The sequence below is a fragment of the Chlorocebus sabaeus genome, chromosome 10 (assembly GCF_047675955.1).
Source record: "Chlorocebus sabaeus isolate Y175 chromosome 10, mChlSab1.0.hap1, whole genome shotgun sequence".
In the NCBI taxonomy this organism is placed as follows: Eukaryota; Metazoa; Chordata; class Mammalia; order Primates; family Cercopithecidae; genus Chlorocebus; species Chlorocebus sabaeus.
The window spans coordinates 117,096,067-117,117,753 of record NC_132913.1 but is presented as its reverse complement, the minus strand read 5'-3'; the positions used below and the strand labels follow the sequence as shown (position 1 = coordinate 117,117,753).

General features: G+C 42.9%; 1 protein-coding gene across 1 annotated transcript in view; it reads left to right on the top strand.

Moving 5' to 3' along the window:
- The window catches only part of DNER (delta/notch like EGF repeat containing), a 355,480-nt gene that overhangs the window by 154,168 nt on the left and 179,625 nt on the right, over positions 1-21,687 (top strand). The window contains exon 5 of the mRNA XM_007966532.3: positions 11,345-11,490. Within this exon, the coding sequence (XP_007964723.3) occupies positions 11,345-11,490 (146 nt within the window). The remainder of the gene's footprint in view (positions 1-11,344; positions 11,491-21,687) is intronic.

Here is a 21,687-nt window from a genome sequence, read left to right as displayed (position 1 = left end):
TTTATTTGGACATTATTTAAAAATTCTAGCAATAGTTTTTAAAGAGTAGCAATCATTTAACAAATTCCATTTCATAGGTTTGACTTGAGAAGGGCTTCGATAGAGGACTCTCTGAATGACCTCCATGCTTTCATCCTGGCATTGCTGTTTTCTCAGGGAACAAACTTTTCCAGAGCCTCTTCCTCAGACTTATAACAATTCTAAGTTCCACTTAGGACCTGCCATAGGTTGAGTGTTTATGTCTTCCCCAAATTCATATGTTGAAATCCTAACACCCAATACTAGGAGTGTTTGCAGCTGGGGCTTTTGAGGGGTGATGCGGTCACAGGGGCCGAGCCCTCAGATTAGTGCCCTTGGAAAGAGACCCCAGAGAGCTCCCTCACTTCTCCTGCCGTGTGAGGATATGGAGACAAGATGACCATCTGTGAGCCAGGAATGGGCCCCCAGTGGACACTCAATCTACTTGTACTTCCCAGCCTCTAGATCTGTGAGCAATAGATTTCCTTTGTTTTAAAGCCATCAGTCTATGGTCGTTCATTACAGCCACCCAAACGCAATAAGCCGGGACTCCATTTTAAATGCATGTTGGTTGCTGATGTTGCTGCTGCTGCTGATGATGGTGATGGGGTGGTGGTGTTGATGATGGTGGTGGGGTGATAATGATGATGATGACGGTGATAAGGTAAGGAAGATGATGATGATGGTGATGGGATAAGGATGATGATGATGATGGTGATAGGGTGATGGTAATGATGATGATGATGGTGATAGGGTGAGGAGGATGGTGATGGTGATAGGGTGATGGTAATGATGATGATGATGGTGATAGGGTGAGGAGGATGGTGATGGTGATGGGGTGATGGTAATGATGATGATGGTGATAGGGTGAGGAGGATGATGATGGTGATAGGGTGATGGTAATGATGATGATGATGGTGATAGGGTGAGGAGGATGGTGATGGTGATGGGGTGATGGTAATGATGATGATGGTGATAGGGTGAGGAGGATGATGATGGTGATGGGGTGATGGTAATGATGATGATGGTGATAGGGTGAGGAGGATGATGATGGTGATGGGGTGATGGTAATGATGATGATGGTGATAGGGTGAGGAGGATGATGATGGTGATGGGGTGATGGTAATGATGATGATGGTGATAGGGTGAGGAGGATGATGATGGTGATGGGGTGATGATGATGATGATGGTGATGGGATGAGGATGATGATGATGATGGTGATGGGGTGAGAATGATGATGATGGTGATGGAGTGAGGAGGATGTTGATGGTGGTGATGGGATGATGTTGATGATGATGGTGATGGGGTGAGGAGAATGATGATGGTGGTGATGGTGTGATGATGTTGACAATGATGGTGGTGGGGTGATGATGTTGATGATGATGGTGATGGGGTGAGGAGGATGATGATCATGATGGGGTGAAGAGGATGATGATGATGGTGGTGGGGTGATGATGATGATGATGGTGACAGGGTGATGATGTTGACGATGATGGTGATGGGTGAGGAGGATGATGATGATGGTGGTGGGGTGATGATGTTGATGATGATGGTGATGGGGTGATGATGTTGATGATGGTGGTAGGGTGATGATGATGGTGATGGTGTGATGATGTTGACGATGATGGTGGTGGGGTGATGATGATGATGATGGTGATGGGTGAGGAGGAGGATGATGATGGTGATGGGGTGAGAAGGATGATGATGATGGTGATGGGGTGATGATGGTGATGACAATGGTGATAGGGTGAGGATGATGTTGATGGTGGTGGGGTGATGATGATGGTGATGGTGATAGGGTGAGGGTGATGATGATGATGGTGGTGGGGTGATTATGTTGATGGTGATGGGGTGAGGATGATGATGATGATGGTGGTGGTGTGATTATGTTGATGGTGATGGTGATGGGGTGAGAAGAATGATGATGATGGTGATGGGGTGAGGAGGAGGATGATGATGGTGATGGGGTGAGGAGGAGGATGATGATGGTGATGGGGTGAGGAGGAGGATGATGATGGTGATGGGGTGAGGAGGAGGATGATGATGGTGATGGGGTGATGATGTTGATGATGATTTATAGTGTCCTTACATAATGCTTGCACTTTCCTGAAAACTATTCCGATATTAAGACTTTAATCATAACAACCACCCCTGGAAATAGATAACGCTATTATTTCTATTTTAGAAAGAAGAAATCCAAGGCATGAAGGGTATCACTAACTCTCTCGAAGTCACAGAGCTGGTGAGGACTCGGGCCATCTGATGGCAGAGCCTGGTGTAATCTTTCCATTACCCTTGTGTCAGCACAGGAGCCTGGTATCTCATTTAAATGTTCATAGTAAAGCCACTAATCAGGAAGCATTCATTTGGAATTAATGAGTAGATATTATGGGCAATTACCACTTCTGTTATATGAAACATACTCTATCCAGAATACATAAAGTGTTAAAAATCAAATTGTAGAATATACATGTTTATATGCCTATTTCATATATCCCTATTTAATCAGAGAAATGACATTAGATACTTTTGCTAAGCTGATGTTCCCACTCCTGCCTCTTCAATATAAAGTGAGCCACCTTGATGACTACTCAGCTTTGTCACTACTAAGGAAGAAGACGGAGAAAGGGATGTGATGGAGTTAGTATTCTGTGTTTATGACTCTAAGTAGTAGCTAAATGGTGATTCTTTCTGGACCAGGTGGCAGAGGTGGTGGGATGTGGCCCAGGAGGAGTTTTGTGTGATTTATTTACAGGCCTGTATTGTTTAGGGAACAGGATAAGCTGTTGTAATAGAGAGACCTCAAATACAGTGGCTCAAACAAGCTACAAGTTAATTTCTCCCCACTGTTGCCATCAAGAGGTAGTTGGTCTAGGACCGATAGAGTACCCTTCCGTGCTCTCAACACATGGGTTCCATCTCTGGATGCAAACTGGCTGTCCCAGCTGTCACAATCACATTGGCATTTTAGCCAATAGGAAGGGCGCATGCTCGGTCCTTGTAAATGTACAATATGGTATTGCTGTACTTTGCCTCACTGGTCACTGAGGAGAAACGTACTCTAGCTGGGTGGCCCGGTTCACAGCAAAAACTCCACATTCCATTATTATAGGCGTGTGAGGAGAATGGGTATCAGTGGGCAATTAGCAGTTATTCCCACAGTTCAAATTATTCAACTAGGACAAATGATTTGACTTAGGACACATAACTTAGTCTAATATTAATGAAGAGAGGAGTGTGGTAGGATGAATACCATCTTGAAAAACCATTAAACAGAAATATAGCACTGTGGCCAATAATGCTCTACTGTGGGAATAGAAATTTCTTTTGGAAAAGTGCAGAATGTCAGTCTAGGGAGGACTCTCAATGTAAGTTTTTTTGTTCACTCTTTAAGCCTGTATTTTGATATTAAATAAATTTTAGAGTTTTCTCTGCAGGATGAATAGACAGAGAGTGTACCTGAGATGCTGACAAAGAAGGAAGGTAGTTGTTAAGGATTGCTATATTTAACAGTAAGATTTGTTGAGAGTAAGTCAGTCTATCTTCAGGTGATAGCAAGTTGTATGTTTGCTAGGATATCATCACATTATCTTTACGATTTTTTCCCTAGAGTAAATGATATTACTTAATATGTAATTTTTATAGTCATGTGGCTAGGTGTAATGTACATGATGGCTTACATAAGTGACAGAGGTAAAAATATTTGGACCATTTCTGGGATGTACTGTTGTGTCTTCTAATTTGGAGAGCATTGTTTGGCCATACCTTACTTAGGAACCCAGAGAAAAGGAGAAATTCTGTATGGGTGAATTTTCCAAAAAGCAATTTTCTCCTTTAAGCATCTAAACTTGCCTTACAAGCAAGCAAGCAAACCACAAGTAACATTTAGATGGATAAAAGCCTTTTTATAAAAGGTGAAAAGACTTGAAATGAAATCCTGGGATAGTTGGTGTGACCAGGCAAGTCACATTCTTCAGTGATGGAGGCATAATTGTGATAGTCCATGGGTGTGGTGACACCTTTTTAAATGCTTATTTAATGCCCCCCACCCCTTAACCTCCTGGTTTGGACTGCGTTCTGTGTAGGTGTAATGGAAGGACAGCTGAGTCCACACAGCTGAGGTGTGTTGGTAAGCCTCGTGTAATCATTGCCGCCCTGGACTGGGTCCTGGCTCAAGTTTACTCTCAGCATCAAGCAATTTTTGCACCTGGCCTGACATTGTCAAGTGACGATTTATTTCTCCAGTTTTGTTTCCCGGTCCAGAAGTATTGAGTCACAAATCCAGGGGGATCCTGACCGGCTTATTAGCTTTGCACTAACCTTATCCTACCTTCTGAAAGAGTTGGCACAGGTGTTTCAGCAGGAGTTTCACACTTTGCACTAACCTTATCCTACCTTCTGAAAGAGTTGGCACAGGTGTTTCATAGGCGTTGGCTGTTTCACCGCTGCCTCTGAGGGGTGAGATGCGGGATTGGGGGTGTTTGTTTTCCCTACCCCCGAGTTAATGCAAAATCCCTGGGTCTCCATCTAGGGATGGAATCTGTGATACTGCAAACCTTTCATGCCTATCTGGTGCCAGCCATGGGACTTTGTGGACTGTGAACCATTTTTATAGGTTATTGGTTTGTGCCAAATGGCTTGTTGAGTCTTAATAGGAAAACTCGGCACAGTCTGTTTCCAGCACCTACTGCTCAAATATTTATGGTCAGAATTTCTATTTTCCACTTATGCTTTCCCTTTAACAGGAAAGAAAATGGTCTTTAGCCAAATGACTGAAGTGAGAAAAGCAAATCCCATTTGCTATTAATCCCAATGAGGTGTTAACTACAAAGTCCATTTAAGACTCTTTAGTGTTAATATTAAAGGAGACAAGCAGTAAAACAAACAGTTAATGGCCTGAAGCCCAGTGTTTTGTGCTTCCACTGATGCTTGACCACTCCATTCCAGAGATAATGACTGGAGCCCCTTTTGGTTGCCCTCAGCTTTGCATTTGCCCCAAGGGAGGTGAGGTTGGCAAAGTCTCGATTTTGTTAACGGCCTGAAGCCCAGCATTTTGTGCTTCCACTGATGCTTGACCACTCCATTCCAGAGATAATGACTGGAGCCCCTTTTGGTTGCCCTCAGCTTTGCATTTGCCTCAAGGGAGGTGAGGTTGGCAAAGTCTTGGTTTTAAAAGGGCCATAATGATGGCAGAACATTTCATTGCCATCCTAATGAGCACAGCTTGGAGTTGTGGGCAAGAGCAGAGTAAGTGCATTTATTCATGTGTGTTAGGAGAGTAGGGAAGGAGGGGAGTGGAAATGGAGGGAGAGAGAAGGAAACCCAACTTTTATTTGTCATCATAACCAGTTACTTGAAGGTGTTAATAGATCCCTGGATAATCTTTGGAGAAAGTTCCCCTTCATTACAGTTTTAAACACATTAGGGAAATCTCCCGGTTGTGTAGCAAATAGAAGCGAGCCTCTCAAGTCCAGCACTGTCATTTTTCCTCCTCCCTCCTTCCTTCCCTTTCTTCTGCCTTTTTTTCACCAGCATCTAAATGTTGAGTTGAGCTGTGTAGAGTCCTTGAGGCTTTCTTTTTTCTGATAGACCAAAGTCTCCCTCTTCCATGCTAATGTTGCCAAAGGTCTGACCTCCTGAAGCTGTTTATGTTCTTCAGGTCACAGAGATCTTATCTTTCCTTATAACTCTGCTTTGGGAAAATCATGAAGATATTTATGTTTTAGTTGATTTTTCTAGTATGCCCATGGCCTGATATCTATCCCAAACTGTTTATATCATGACTGTCATGCTGTAGAGCTTGGTTCTGGGCCTTGTCACCCTCTATTCTCTCCCTAAGTACACTTTCCTTGTCCCAATAGTTTTAATACCATCCATATTCAGATGAGTCTGAAACTGAAATCTTCAGCCCTGGTGTTTCTAACTACCCATGTTCCTACGTCCAACCACCAACTTGATTGCTCCTTATGGGAACAATAATTCACAATGAAATTTGGGTGGGGACGCAGCCAAACCATAGCACCACCCTCCAGATTTCTTTCATAGGAAGCGGAAGCAGATGGTTCTACAGATTTAATATTATTGGGCCAAACATTTAACATCTCAGCCTGAAACACCTGCCTGTAGGTTAAGTCCATCCTTCAGGACTTCAGAACTGCCTCAAGGACCATGTGCATCTCCCTGAATCATGGCTGCAAGGTTCACTGAGCTTGCAGAGTGGTCCCTCAAGCATGTGCTGCCTGTCCCATAGACACTTCTGCTTTTACCCTGGAAGGTAGAGGTTCTTCACAGCCTTCTGAAAGGTAGATCCATTCTCCTCAGTAACCTTCATTGTATGACTGTACTTTAAATTATGTGTATGTATTCCACACATCTATATTACATTTCATAAAATACACACTACATGTATTCATATATACATACTTTTATTTATTTATCGATCTACCTATTTATTTATTTATTTATTTGTTTATTTATTTATTTATGAGATGGAGTCTCACTCTGTAGCCCAGGCTGGAGTGCAGTGGCACAATCTCCATTCACTGCAACCTCCACCTCCCGGGTTCAAGCGATTCTCCTGCCTCAGCCTCCCAAGTAACTGGGATTACAGGCACCCACCACCATGCCCGGCTAATTTTTTGTACTTTTAGTAGAGATGGGGTTTCACTATGTTGGCCAGGCTAGTCTTGAGCTCCTGACCTCATGATCCGCCTGCATCTGCCTCCCAAAGTGCTGGGATTACAGGCATGAGCTACCACACCCTTCCTTACTTATGTTTTTTTTAAACAGGGTTTTAATCTTGTTGCCTAGGCTGGATTTGCCTAGGTGCAGTGGCATGATTTTGGCTCACTGCAACCTCTGCCTCTTGGGTTCAAGTGATTCTCCTGCCTCAGCCTCCCAGGTAGCTGGGATTACAGGTGCTTGCCATCACGCCCGGCTAATTTTTGTATTTTTAATAGGGACGGGGTTTCACTATATTGGCCAGGCTGGTCTTGAACTCCTACCTCAGGTGATCCACCTGCCTCTGCCTCCCAAAGTGCTGGGATTACAGGCGTGAGCCACTGTGCCTGGCCTATACATATACTTACTTAATGTAGGCACTTCCTATTAATGTTTTTAGAGGCTCAATCTGTTTTCAGAAGGGTTTTTAGTCATCATAGATATTTGTGATATCATTTTTATATCTTCTCCCAAAGAAATAAAACAAACAGAAAAGACACACAGAAATAGCTGAGAGGCCGTGAGAGAAGTCTTACATTTATGAAAACTTTTAAAAGAAGTATGAGAAAGGAAACAATGTAGGAAGTCTATCTTGACTTTTTAAGCCAAATTTCTCAAAATACTGTTCTCTTTAAAAGTATGACAAGCGAACTTGACTGTGTCAAGTAGTACTTTGAGTAAACCTGTGAAAACAGACTTTGGGAGTGTGCAACACCTTATTATGCAAGGACTTCAACATTGAAAACATTGAAAATATTTGGGAAGTTTTGCTAATTTGTTGTCAATAGAAGCAGCATGTTCTTAAGTGACTATTAGTTAATGAGGTGATGCTAGGTACCATGCAAGCGAGGTAAACCAACATGGGCTCTGTTTCTATCCAGTTAATTATTTTTTAATGCAATATACTTATTTATTTATTTATTTATTGAGACAGAGTCTCGCTCTGTCACCAGACTGGAGTGCAGTGGCACAATCTTGGCTCACTGCAACCTCCGCCTCCTGGGTTCAAGCGATTCCCCTGCCTCAGCCTCCCGAGTAGCTGGGACTGCAGTCACACACCACCATGCCTGGCTAATTTTTTTGTATTTCATTAGAGACAGAGTTTCTCCATGTTGGCCAGGATGGTCTCGATCTGCTGACCTCATGATCTGCCTGCCTTGGCCTCCTAAAGTGCTGAGATTACAGGCATGAGCCACTGCACCTGGCCAATGAAATGTGCTTATAAGAACAAATGGTGAGGAAACGTCTAGAGAAGGTGACCACAAAGTCATTTTAGGACTGTGTATTCTGGATTTCAGGATACTAATCTTTTCCTAACCTGTCAAAGCCTGTTTGAAGTTGTGATGCCTGAACTATGATAATCTAAATAAAAAATTTGGTTACACAATATTTAAAATATGCATAAAATTGGCTGGGCATGGTGGCTCATGCCTGTAATCCCAGCACTTTGGGACACCAAGGTGGGAGGATCTCTTGAGGCCAGGAGTTTGAGAACAGCCTGGCCAACATGGTGAAACCCCGTCTCTACCAAAACTACAAAAATTAGCCGGGTGTGGTGGCACGTATATGTAATCCCAGCTCCTTGGGATGCTGGGGCACGAGGATTGCTTGAACCTGGGAGGCAGAGATTGCAGTGAACCAAGCTTATGCTGCTGCACTCCAACCTGGGCCACAGAGTGAGACTTTGTCTCAGGAAAAAAAAAAAAAAAAGCGTAGAACTATGGAAATGAGTATAAGATTTCAATTGTATACAAGATTTAATAAATGTTTTGCAAAATTTGCTCTTATTATTATTATTATTATTATTTTGAGACAAAGTCTTGCTCTGTCACCCAGGCTGGAGTGCAGTGGCATGATCTCGGCTCACTGCAACCTCTGCCACTCAGGTTCAAGCGATTCTTCTGCCTCAGCCTCTTGAGTAGCTGGGACTACAGGCACACACCACCGTGCCTGGCTAATTTTTGTATTTTTAGTAGAGACGGAGTTTCACCATATTGGCCAGGCTGGTCTTGAACTCCTGACCTCATGACCCACTCGCCTCTGCCTCCCAAAGTCCTGGGATTACAGGCATGAGCCACTACGCCTGACCTATATTATTATGAAAGAAATAAAATATTATAGGCTGGCTGTGGTGGCTCATGCCTGTAGTCCCAGCACTTTGGGAGGCCAAGACGTGCAGATCACTTGAGGTCAGAAGTTCAAGGCCAGTCTGGCCAACATGGTAATACCCTGCCTCAATACAGAAATTATCCAGGTGTGATGGCAGGTACCTGTAATCTCAGTTACTTGGCAGGCTGAGGCAGGAGGATCACATGAACTCGGGAGTTGGAGGTTGCAGTGAGCTGAGGTTGTACCACTGTACTCCAGCCAGGGCTGCAGAGTGAAACTCTGTCTAAAAATAAAATAAAATAAAAGTATGGAAATGAATATAAGATTTTTTTTTGTACGCAAGATTGTTTTGTGATATGTGCTCTATGTATTATTAATAAAGAAATAAAATATATAGGTGGTCAGAAGCTCCGTCTTCCTGGCTACCCCCATTTCCCCCCATCCTTTTCCTGAGTTTGATGTGTTTTTTCCCATGCATCTTGGTATACTTTTACTGTACGTATACCTACGTGTAACAGCGTTTCTTAATGCTTCATAGATTTCAATATTTATATAAGTATAAATAACGTTGAGAAAAAAGCAGTTTGCTAAAAGAATTCCTCATACATTCTGACAGCTAAGCATTTGCTGGTTTTATGCATTATAAATTTCATTTTCAAGCCTGTGTCTTGTCTACTGTCTTTTTTTTATGGTAGCTATGTACATAAAGTTGGGTAAAGTTAAATTGATTATTCTTTATGGTTATTATTTTGCATCTTGTTTAAGAAATCCCCTGCCCTCAGATCAATGAAATGGCCCCCTATATTTTCCACTTGAAGTTTTAAAGTTTTTTGTTGGTTTGTGTGTTATTTACATTTTTTAAAATTATACTTTAAGTTCTGGGTTACATGTGCAGAACGTGCAGTTTTGTTGCATAGGTAGACACATGCCTTGGTGGTTTCTGCACCCATCAACCCGTCACCTACATTAGGTATTTCTCCTAATGCTATCCGTCCCCTAGTCCCCCACCCCCAGACAGACCCTGGTGTGTGATGGTCCCCTCCCTGTGTCCATGTGTCCTCATTGTTCAACTCTCACTTATGAGTCAGAACATGTGGTGTTTGGTTTTTGATCTTGTAATAGTTTGCTGAGAATGATGGTTTCCAGCTTCATTCATGTCCCTGCAAAGGACACGAACTCATCCTTTTTTATGGCTGCCTAGTATTCAATATGTGCCATATTTTCTTAATCCAGTCGATCATTGATGGACATTTGGGTTGGTTCCAAGTCTTTGCTATTGTGAATAGTGCCGCTGTAAAGATTTTTAGTTTGCATTTAGCTCTTGAAGCCATCTAGATTTACTTTTGTATGGTGTGAGGTGTGAGGGACCCAAACCCTACTCTTTTTCCTGATAATGGAACCCATTTCAGTTGCCTCAGAATCAATTCTTTTCTCTCTTTTTTCCCCACTAGTAGTCCCCTTGGTCTTACAAATGTTTTGTTGTAAAACGATCTATGAATGTGGCTTTGTAATGATGAGGCTTTTAAACTTTTACTCCTGATGGAGCTGAGGAAACCTTTTTTTAAAAATCATATTCATGAATTTTGATATTTTGTTTTAAAATTAAAAATCAGATACAAATGAATGTTCATATGAGAAAAAAATGCTAACTTAGTGAAAATAATCATTGATGCAAAAATACTTATAATATTTATTTCTCCCAGTTAGAGGCTATATGTATTCATCAATTTATTCCATATTTATTGCTGCCTAGTATGTATGAATAGTTGCTCTAGGATATAAAGATCATTCAATGACAAATATGGTATGTCAATGATACTGCAATCCATATTCAACTATGATTAGTCCGATTTTATTAGATGGCTAAAACTGTATGGCTTAACTTGATACTGTGGAGTCAGGTTGGTGATCAAGTAACATGAATATCTTATCAATTATCAATAAATCCAACAGAGAATGTGTACCCATGCTGCATGCCCATTCCAAGAGGACCGAGACTAGGGCGGGTGATAACTGGGTGGGGCCTTTGAGGATTTCCAGCATTTGTGACTCCAGAGTAGCCAGGAGGAGGAGGACGACTTGGGTAATGCAGGTAAGCTGCTTCTTGGTAGAAGCCTGGGGTTCCAAAGCAGAGATTGAATTCTAAGATGCCAGTACAGGGATAGAATTGAGAGACAAAGCAGCCCTCCGAGGGCAAGGGCGGGAGCAAAGCGAAAGGATCCGAGGTGGTTGCTCAAGCGCCTGGTGCTGATTTTGCTTGGCCTTAGGTGTTTCTTGTGAGGCTTGGGAGGACCAGCCTGCCCTGAAGTCCTGAGGTCTCAGTGGATGGTGGTCGTGCACTTTATTCCCTTGCCTCACTGCATTTTGTTTTGTCAGACTTGAGTGCTGCCTACACTACATTCATAATCTGGTAGAAAAGCTGTTGGTAAAGCTTTCAACACACTGCCTTTAAAGAGGAGACACTTGACAATTTCCTTTTGCCTCATTTTCTTTTAGGTTTTGTGAATGATTCTGTGACTAAGTCTATTGTGGCTTTACGCTTAACTCTGGTGGTGAAGGTCAGCACCTGCGTGCCGGGGGAGAGCCACGCAAATGACTTGGAATGTTCAGGAAAAGGAAAATGCACCACGAAGCCGTCAGAGGTAAGGGGATGCCTGGCAGCTTGCAAATACACATATTTACCTGAATAAATACATAAGTATGTATGTGTTCTTACCCCTTTCATCCTTACTCGCTCTATCTATCTATCTATCTATCTATCTCAAGCCAAGTTGATATGTACATTCCTTTTTTTTGGTTTTGAGATGGGGTCTCGCTCTGTTGCCCAGGCTGGAGTGCAGTGGTGTGATCTTTGCTTACTGCAACCTCTGGCTCCTGGGTTCAAGCGATTCTCCTGTCTCAGCCTCCTGAGTATCTGGGACCACAGGCACGCACCACTATGCCCTGCTAATTTTTGTATTTCTAGTAGACAGGGTTTCGCCATGTTGGCCTGGCTGGTCTGGAACTCCTGGCCTCAAGCCATCCCCCCGCCTTGGCCTCCCACAGTGCTGGGATTACAGGCATGAGCCACCGTGCCCAGTACAATAGATAAAATTTAGCCATTACAAGATTCTGTCTATTTTTCTAATTCCTTGTTGCCTCCTTTCAACCCAATTAAATCCCTTGCTCATAAACTTAAGGGAGTAGTTTTAAAACCGAAATGGTGGTTGGACATAGGACATGAGTGTTTAGAGACTTCAGGACTGAAGATTTCAGTTTGGGACTCATCTGAATGTGAATGGAATTAAAATCACTGGGATGGGAAAAGTGCACTGTGTACATTAGCAAGAGTGGAAAGGAAGAAAACAAGCGCATGTGTTAAAGAATCCCCCAAATGTACGGCTTCAATTATATGCCAGTATGCAACATATAGATACTTAAATCTCCATATGATTTTCAAAGTAACTGTAATAAATTTGTGTAGTGATAGATCATCTTGCTTTGGTATAAAGTAGAGATTTTGTGAGAAGTAGCGGTCATTATAGCCAGTAGTACAATCAAGAGAAATGGAAGAAAGAAAAGGTAAACACAGTCATTCAGTTACCCGTTTGGGGGACTGTTGCGTGCCAATGTGGTAATTTCCCCCTTAGGCTTTGCTTTTCCCTGGCTATGATAATAGAGTTACAGACATCAGAGGAAAGTAAGAGAAGAAACCGAGAAGAGGTATGGACGAGATGACCCATTACCTTTGCTCTTTGAGGAGCCGGCATCAGAAACACTAGGGGAACCCTGAGCCCTGTTCCGCTTTTTCTTCAGCAGATGTGGACAGGGCATGGGGCAAGGCCCAAGTACAGCTTCCTTCTCTGCCTCCTGTTTTCTGTTTCCAGGCAGCAGTTTGGGAGTCAGAAGAACAAAGGACCACAGCAGTCGTTGAGGTCAACCTAATCAGTATAGAACTCCCTTAAAACATACATTTTTTTGAGACAGAGTCTTGCTGTAACACCCAGGCTGGAGTGCAATGGCGCAATCTTGGCTCACTGCAACCTCACCTTCTGGGTTCAAGCGATTCTCCTGCCTCAGCCTCCCAAGTAGCTGGGATTACAGGCATGTGCCACTGTGTCCAGCTAATTTTTATGTTTTTAGCAGAGACAGGGTTTCACCATGTTGGCCAGGCTGGTCTCAAACTCCTGACCTCAAGTGATCTGCATGCCTCAGCCTCCCAAAGTGTTGGGTTTACAGGTGTGAGCCAATGCACCTGGCCTAGAGCTTCCTTAAAATATTTTGCAGGTGGACTCCAGGGTCCACCTGAAGATCTCTAACAAGGAAGACTTCATACCTTAGAAGGGGGCCTGTTCCAGTAGGGGACGTCTATTCCCCTCACCACTCACTACATCCATCTCCAGCACCTTTTCTTTATTTTCCTCTCTAGTTATACACACATTTCTGTTGGAGTTAATGTTCAGTGACAGTGGATTCCCAAACCCCAAAAGAGCATGGTTTGTTTGAGATTTTGAGGGTAGCACAGGTAGGTTTTCTTTGGTGATGCCTTCTTGTGGGAATGTCAGCACATTGGGTACTAGTGGACTTTGACAAGTTAGAGGAGGGGGACTGACAGAAGGAATATTGGCAGAAGCTTTCAAGTACTGCTCTTGTCATCTTGGAAAACCTGCGACTTTCCTGTTAGCTGTAATATTGCAGCTGCTTAAATATAGCATTTTCTGGCCAGGTGCAGTGGCTCACGCCTGTAATCCCAGCACTTTGGGAGGCTGAAGGTGGTGGATGACCTGAGGTCAGTAGTTCGAGACCAGCCTGGCCAACATGGTGAAACCCTGTCTCTACTAAAAATACAAAAAATTAGCCGGGCGTGGTGGGTGGGCGCCTGTAATCCCAGCTTCTCAGGAGGCTGAGGCAGGAGAATTGCTTGAACCCAGAAGGCAGAGGTTGCAGTGAGCCAAGATTGTGCCATTGCACTCCAGCCTGGGCAACAAGAGCTGAAGTCTGTCTCAAAACAATGTAAATAAATGAATAAATAAATAAAATATATAAATATATTTAATAAAAATAAATACATAAATAAACAGATATACAGCATTTTCCTGTAGTATATTCCTTGGAGGAGGCAGAATGTGGTCAGGAACCCAAAAGCATAGTGAAAGTGATCATTTCTGCTAAATCTTTGAAGAAGAACACAAATGGAAACCTAAGCCCAGACTCTCCCAGCTTGTGGGAGTGAGGCGAGCCACTAGAGTGAGGCCAGGAGGTGCAGAACCAGGAGGCTTCTTCCAGGAGGTCAAGCCTGTCATTTACATCCCATGGCCTCTTGTCTCTGCCAGTTTGGACCAGTCTGCTCTTCTTCCTGAAGAGAAACCTCATGTATCAACATACTTTATGGGAAAAAAATGTGAAAGACACTCAGTGTTCTTCTATGACAGTCACGGCTAGGGAGGGGTAAAATAACTGGAGAAAACAAGAGGAGGCCAAGGAGAACATATTTGATAAGGAGGTGCCAGAAGAGAGGAAGGGTGAGAGACTGAGAAAAGTCACTGGCCAGGGGTGGAGGAGGGGCAGGCCTTCCTGCCTTCTGGGTGGGCCTGCAGGGAGGAGGAGGAGACACACAGATCTTCCCCCAGGCCTCCTCATGCTTTCCAGTGAATAATTTTGAGGTCTGATTAGCTCTGAAAAAGTTAATATTGGCACAAGAGAAGTGTCCTGTAAGAGGACCCAGAATTTTTGATTGATAAAGTGGTGAGGTTCATTGTGAGCTTTCTTTTATTATGGGTGGTTCTTCTAGAGAAACCTTTATTCTGTAAGGCGGTTGTCATGTTGTTTTAATGTATGTGTATTATGGGCTTCTCTGCAGGCAAGCTCTAGCTAGGAGGCTCTGCCTGGAAGCTTCAAATGGACTCATTGAAAAGGCAATAGAGGTAGGTGTGTAGCACCTGGCAGGTAACTTGGCCAGCCTTGTCAAATGTGAAAAAAAGTGACTCAAACACTGTGGTGAAGAATCCAAATTAGTTTTGCCAAATCCTTTCAGAGGCAGCACATCTCCATTAGGGGTAGGGGGTAGCAGCTTCTTTGAAGAGCTTCCAGTGCCTTTGAGCTAACACCGCCTCCTTCCGTATTGCCTCAGGTGTTTCTGGTAGAGCCTCTGCTGTCATCGATTCTGTATTGCCCTTCAGTGAATTTAAGGAAACTGTGGCAATAATCTTATCTGAGCCATTATTATTACCCCTCAGTGACCCTAAGCAAATGTTTAGGTTGGAATGACCATGTCCATTTCATTCTAAGACGCACCACCTTGGTGCACACTGTTAAGTTGGAGAGAAATGTCTGGGGGGACTTGAACTCCCTAAGGCAGAAACAGAGGGAATGGAAAATCTGTTTTTTTTTTTTTTTTTTTTTTTTTTTTTTTTGTGCCTACTTGGGTTCCTGTGACTTTTTGTGATTGTTGCAATGGCTGTTTCAGTGTCTTAGAAGTAGCTTGCTAGCAATGAAAGACTGTTGTCATCACTTTTTTTTTTTTTTCCTTTTTACTGTTTCCTAAAATTAGAAGTTATATAGTCCAACCTTCCACCCAATGTAAGAATCCACTCCATAGCACAAAACAAATAGAACTGTATTTTGTGATTTAATTTTATCGTTTCTAATCATTTTTATGTATTTTTATTAGATCATTCATCAAAATAAAAGCAATTCTGTTATTTCTACCCCGCTTTCATTTGGTAATGGAACTCATTTCTTTTCTGTCAGAGGCACTTGGGTGAGGGCGTATTTCACAATTCCGAGCTGATGGGTGGTTTGTGACAAAGCTCAAGCTTGCTGTTCTTGATATTGCAGTATTTGGGGAAGGTCTTTATAAATGTTTACTTCAATACTGCAAGGAGCTCTCTGTTGTTTAACACTCCTTTCCTGTTACCAAGGGTTGATTCTGATCTTTCCTTCTCCTTAAAAAAAATTTAGATCTTTCTTTGAACGTGGTCACCAAGGTTGTTAGGCTACCAGCGGCTGCCTATTGGTGATTGACTCCTTAATTATCTTACAGGTGAGTGTCAGGGCGTCAGCATGGGGCTCTTGGTTGGTTTAGGCCTTAATTCTTCTTTAGATCCAAATTAGATTCCATGGACTAAGTCTCTCTAGGTCAAGAAATTTGTATTTGGAGGAACAGGAACATTGGATGGAGATTATATGTATAGAATTATATATATAATCTATATTATATAATTAATATATAATATATAAATTATATAATCACATATATATATGTGATTTGTTTTAAGGAACTGGCTCATGCAATTGTGGGGTCTTGGCAAGTGCAAAATCTAGTGGGGGAGGCCTATAGACTGGAGACTCAGGAAAGAGTTGCAGTTTGCGTCCAAAGGCTGTCTGCATGCAGAATCTCATCTTGTGTAGCGGAGGTCAGCCTTTTGTTCTCTTTGGGTCTTTAACTGATTGGATGAGGCCACTCACATTATGAAGGGCAATCTACTTTTCTTAGCCCATTTATGCTGGAGGATACAATTTTTTGAATTTTTGTATGAGTGAATAATCAGACCTTGGCAATGACCTTGAGCAGTAGGATATAAATAACTCCTACATGCTTAGCATTCCAATAATGGAACACTAGGTATATTAAACTGTACTGATTTCATCCAAAATACCTTCACAGAAACATCCAGAATGATGTTTGACCAAATATCTGGGCACCGTGGCTCAGCCAAGTTGATACGTAAAATTAACCACCACCAGATTCTCTCTCTTCTTCTAATTCCCTATTGACCCCATTTCTACCCAGTTGAATCCCTTCCCCCCAAAGTTAAGTTTGCCCCTGGCGAAAAGTCATATTCCAGGTCCTTTGCTCAGCTGTGGATGCCTTTTGTTGGGCAGCAGGGTGATTCTGATGTCAGAGCAGATTGTGGACAACAGTTCTGAAAACAGAGGCCTCAGAAAAATGCTTCTCATCTGCCCCTTCCTAGCGACTCCCTAAAGGACATGCATAATATCTTTTCATCCAAGGATTATGTTGTTAATGATTTCAAGTCCACATGGAGTTAATAATAAAGATAAATGCTAGGCAGTGATACAATGGTTCAATAACGATCCCATAGTTTTCCTGTTGGTTGGCTCTGGCCTATGTTCATAGGTAAATGGGATCAGGATTCCACTCTGAGAAGGCTCCCTAGAAACCTCACTATCTCTTGCCTTAGGAATCCACCATCCTTAATCTATTAGGATCGCATACCAGAGCTGACCACTGAGACTTTGTTTTGAGAGAGAATTGAGCTGGCATCATGCTCAAGTGTTCTAGAGCCCAGGGGTGGACCTGTCTCTGAGAGAAGTTCTTCCATTTCTGGCCCCTAATGAGTCTTGACTTCTGTGACATCTCCTCCTACCTTTGGAATTTGAAGTCTCAAGCTCTGGGAAGTCCTGCTCTTCTTACCTACAACTGAGTTCTTTCAGTTGGGTTTGGTTTATTGGAAATGATCAATGACCCGAACCAGTTACTTTATCCATTGCTTGATAATACCCACTGTCCTTGTTCTCTAGCCCGTGTGGCCAAGATGGGAGACACTGTCCTTTCAGGTCCGTGTCTGCCTCGTATCTGTTTTCTCCTGTTCCAAAACTGTGTGCCTCCTTTTTAGGACTCCCTGTAAATGATCATTTCTTGGGCTTGTCTATTTCCAGACTTACTCACAGAGTGACACACACGCCATGGCTGATGTACAAGCAGCCTCTTCATTGTCTGACCCCAGCCCCTCGCACAACCCCTGCACCCCCAGTTCCACCCTCAGATCTCTGTGGTTTTGCTCATGCTGCTCCGCATCTGGAGTGCTTATCTGCCTTACTGGCCCTGCTCCCTCTGAGCCTCTACCACTTACCCTTCCACCTCCCCAACTATTTTTCAGGCTCAGCTCAAAATCTTCCTGCTTCCAGAAGCTGTCCCTAATCCCCATTGGGAAGTAGGTCCCTCCTCTGAAGTCCTGTAGAATTTTCCTTCTGTTGTGGGAACACATGACTTTTGATTTATGCTTCTATGTCTTTATATTCATTAATGTTTTGCATTCGCTTCATTGCAGGGTTATTGAACACCTGCTGTGTGTCTGGTACCCTGTAGGCTCTGGGGGATACATACTAGTCTAGCAAGACATGGCCTCTGAGAAGCAGTTACAAGGTCACGGGGACAGGGTGCTGGATGAGTAACTCATAGATTAGAGAGCAGTGTTTTGTGTGCTGTGGGAGAGGTTTGCAAGTACATTTCTGAGAGCCCAGAGAAATGTCTGACTCAGATGCGAGATCACAGAGAATCTCCTCTGGAATCTCAGAAGGTGAGCTCTTCGACGTTAGTGACTGTGCCTGGTTCATTCAGTATCTGTCGTAAAAACTAGCATGGTGCTTTCCAAACAGGGGATGCTCAGGAACTGTCTATGAACTGGAAGAAAAAAAACAAAAGAACGGAAATAAGATAGGAATCCAGTTGTCTGAGTTTTGAGTTAGATATGTGCTTTGAGTTCGATACTTGCTCAGTACAGGAGCATGAAAAGTAAATGGTGAATTTAGTTTTACAAAATAGTGAGAAAATATTCTCTGATCTAAGGCCATCTCACAGATTGTGTGACCCAGAAAGTTGTAGTAACCCCTTGGGAACATTTTAAGCAGCATTGCCAGTTCTTCCCTATCATTTCAAAAAGAAGTAGGTCAGGAAAATTTGAACCCATGGATCTTTGATGCTATCCTCTGTTGGTATGAAAGCATCAGCGAACTCCCCTTCAGGTTCGGAAGTGGGAATGTGCAAGAGAAGATGTCATCTTCACTCACCCATCACTTCCCTGAGAGCTCATTCCTCCACATCATTAGTGCAACACAAAAGTCCTCATGAGACCTTGAAAGGCACCGTGACCTGGTCGGGTTATAAGAAAGGAACAGGATGGGAGGGGAGCCGAGGGAGCCCACAAAGACTCAAAGGAAAGACCTTCCCTGCATCCTTTTCAGCACCAAAACTGCAGCTTGCAAGGAGGACATCAGAACATACAGTTACTTTGTAATAGTTCTGTTCAGTGTGTGGTGGGCTTAGGTGCCCAGAGTTCTGCCAGCACTCTGGAGGAGTTTCTCCTTTCACTAGGGAAGGAAACAGTGAGAGGGGGTGCAGAGTGGGATAGTGAATGGGAAATACTTGATAAACCAGTGGCAAGTGTTATTACAGATAAAAGAGGCTAATTTATTATAAGAAATTATTTTTCTTGGGCTGGGCATGGTGGCTTATGCCTGTGATCCCAGCACTTTTGGAGGCCGAGGCAGGCGAATCACCTGAGGTGGGAAGTTCAAGACCAGCCTGACCAGCATGGAGAAACCCCGTCTCTACTAAAAATACAAAATTACCACCAAAAATGATACATATGTGACATAATGCATATGTTAGTCTGATTTATTCATTCCACAGTATATACTTAAAATTTATTCTTAGCAATTTTCAAGTATACAGCATCATTAACTACAGTCACCATGTTGTACAATAAATCTCTTGAACTTAAAAAAAATACAAAATTAGCCGGGCATGGTGACGCATACCTGTAATCCCAGCTACTCGGGAGGCTGAGGCAGGAGAATCGTTTGAACCCAGGAGGCGGAGGTTGTGGTGAGACGAGATTGCGCCATTGCACTCCAGCCTGGGCGACTTATGACAATGTTCATTAAACATTTTTGGGTCAGAGAGCAGATGCTCCAGACTTAATGCTAACGTGAAGATGTCTGAGATACGTTTATTTGCTAACAGCAGGGTGATTTCTTCCACAGATTTTACTTGCAGAAATGGCTTTGTGGACCTCTGAGAGAGAAAGTGCTTTTATGAGTAATAAAAGTACAATAATAATTATTAGAAACACATTAACCATAGAGATCATAAGAGTAAGTGCAGCCCAGCTGTTGCTTTTTTTAATGAGTAAAGAATTAGCCTGTCTAGAATTTCATTGACTTATGTTTGAATTATAATTCTTGGTACTGACGTAATGAAAAAGCCATTGCTGCATTTTATGTTACAGAACAGAAGGATGATTGTATCGTCGCCTGCACAGAAAATGCAATAACATATTTGAATCATTTATTATAAATTAAAAAATTAATTCTAAAATTATCTCCCAAAGGATAGACATCTTATAATGTTTCTATTTCAGGAGGTCAAAATGTATGTCCCATGCGGACAGTTATAGAGGTATTGGGGAATGTTGGTGGCATGCTAAATGTATTAGGGCGAGGATTATATCATTGGTAACATTTTCGGGGTCAGAGAATTTAGAGTAGAAGGGGATTTTAGAGGTCTCTCCACCTATTTTATCTTAAACACCAGGAAATCAAGGTCTAAGAGATATTAAAGTCATTTATCCAAGGCCCAAGAGCTAATTTTTGGTAAAGGCAGAACAAGAATGAAGGGAGATTTCTGGGCTTTTCTCTGGGGTTCCTCCTGCTGAGCAACACTGCCTCTAATGCCCTCCACCCCCAGCAGTGTCCTCTAGGAGGACATTCAGGATTATAGCAGCCTTTGTAGCCCATTCAGTGTCCTTATGCAAAGTTTTAATGTTTACTATGAGAAAAAACAGGTAGCAGGTAGAAATACAATTTTGGGTTTTGTTTTTTTGGCAGGGTCGGGGGTTGACCTTATGGCATTTTGGTGTAGCATTCTAAAACCTTAAAGTGCACGTGAATCATATGAGGATCTTGTTAAATGCAGAATGTGACCAGTGGGTCTGGGATGGCCCTGAGATGCTCTGCAAGCGATGCTTACGCTGCCAGCCTGGGGACCACATACCTTAGACCAACGCACTAAAGGCAGGGGTCTCATGACCTTTCAGAGAGACGTAGAAGATTTAGCCCCCTCTCTTCCATGATCTTATTTGGCATGTGTTGTACTGGGGCACAAAACTCCCTGGGTTTTTCTGTCTCCAGAGCAAAGTTTGAGAAAATGAGGGTACAGGTGAAATCAGTAATTTGGGGAACGTGAGAATTCCCACAGGTGTGGCCCGCAGCCTTCATACACCGCCAGGAACTGTCTATGTGCGGGCTGATTTCACACTTCATTTGCTACAGATTTTATGTCTTTACAAAGAGGAGAGATACTCATGTCATAACTGTATGGGAGACATAACTATTGTTCTTAGATTTTAATTCATAATGCTTAATATACAGAAATAAGCCTCTGGCTAGACTTTTATGCCCAAGAGCAGAACATGATCATTTTGGAGCTTGGTGAGTCAGCTTTCCTTGTTCTTCCTCCCCCTGGAGTGCTTATGCCTTTGTCCTATTTTTCAGTTCATAGGTCAGTGTGTATGTGAGAGCCGCTGGAAACAAATGGCTATGCCTGGGGTAGGTGCCCGTATGGGGCTGCTGCCTCATTGCCCCTCTGTAGGGACCCGAAAACCATCTGCTTGCTCCCAGAGAGGGGTCTCTTCCACCTACCACCTTGGAGGATTCATTCATTTTCATTCTGTCATCCAGTGTCTTGTGAGCATCTTTTCTCTATCAGGCACAAACTAAGCTCCAGCCAAACCAGGGTGAGGACACAGATGTGTCCCTGCTGCCCTGATGTTTCATGTCAGAAAACTGGCATTGGAAGTCACTGACCTCCCCGCTTATCTGAGGCCTAAATCCTCTGTAAACCATTTCCGACCTCCTCAGTCTTCCTCAGACTCTAACTATGTATCTAGCCAATGACCATCAGATGCAAGTTGGTACTTCTTTCAAATTTTGAGGGAAAAACTCCTTTTAGCATTTCCCCACCACGGTCTTCGGTCCTCTGCACCCACTCCAAATATGGCTTTAAATTATAAGGGGACTCATCTATTTCCCTGAAGTCTGATGAGATTAGACCTTTA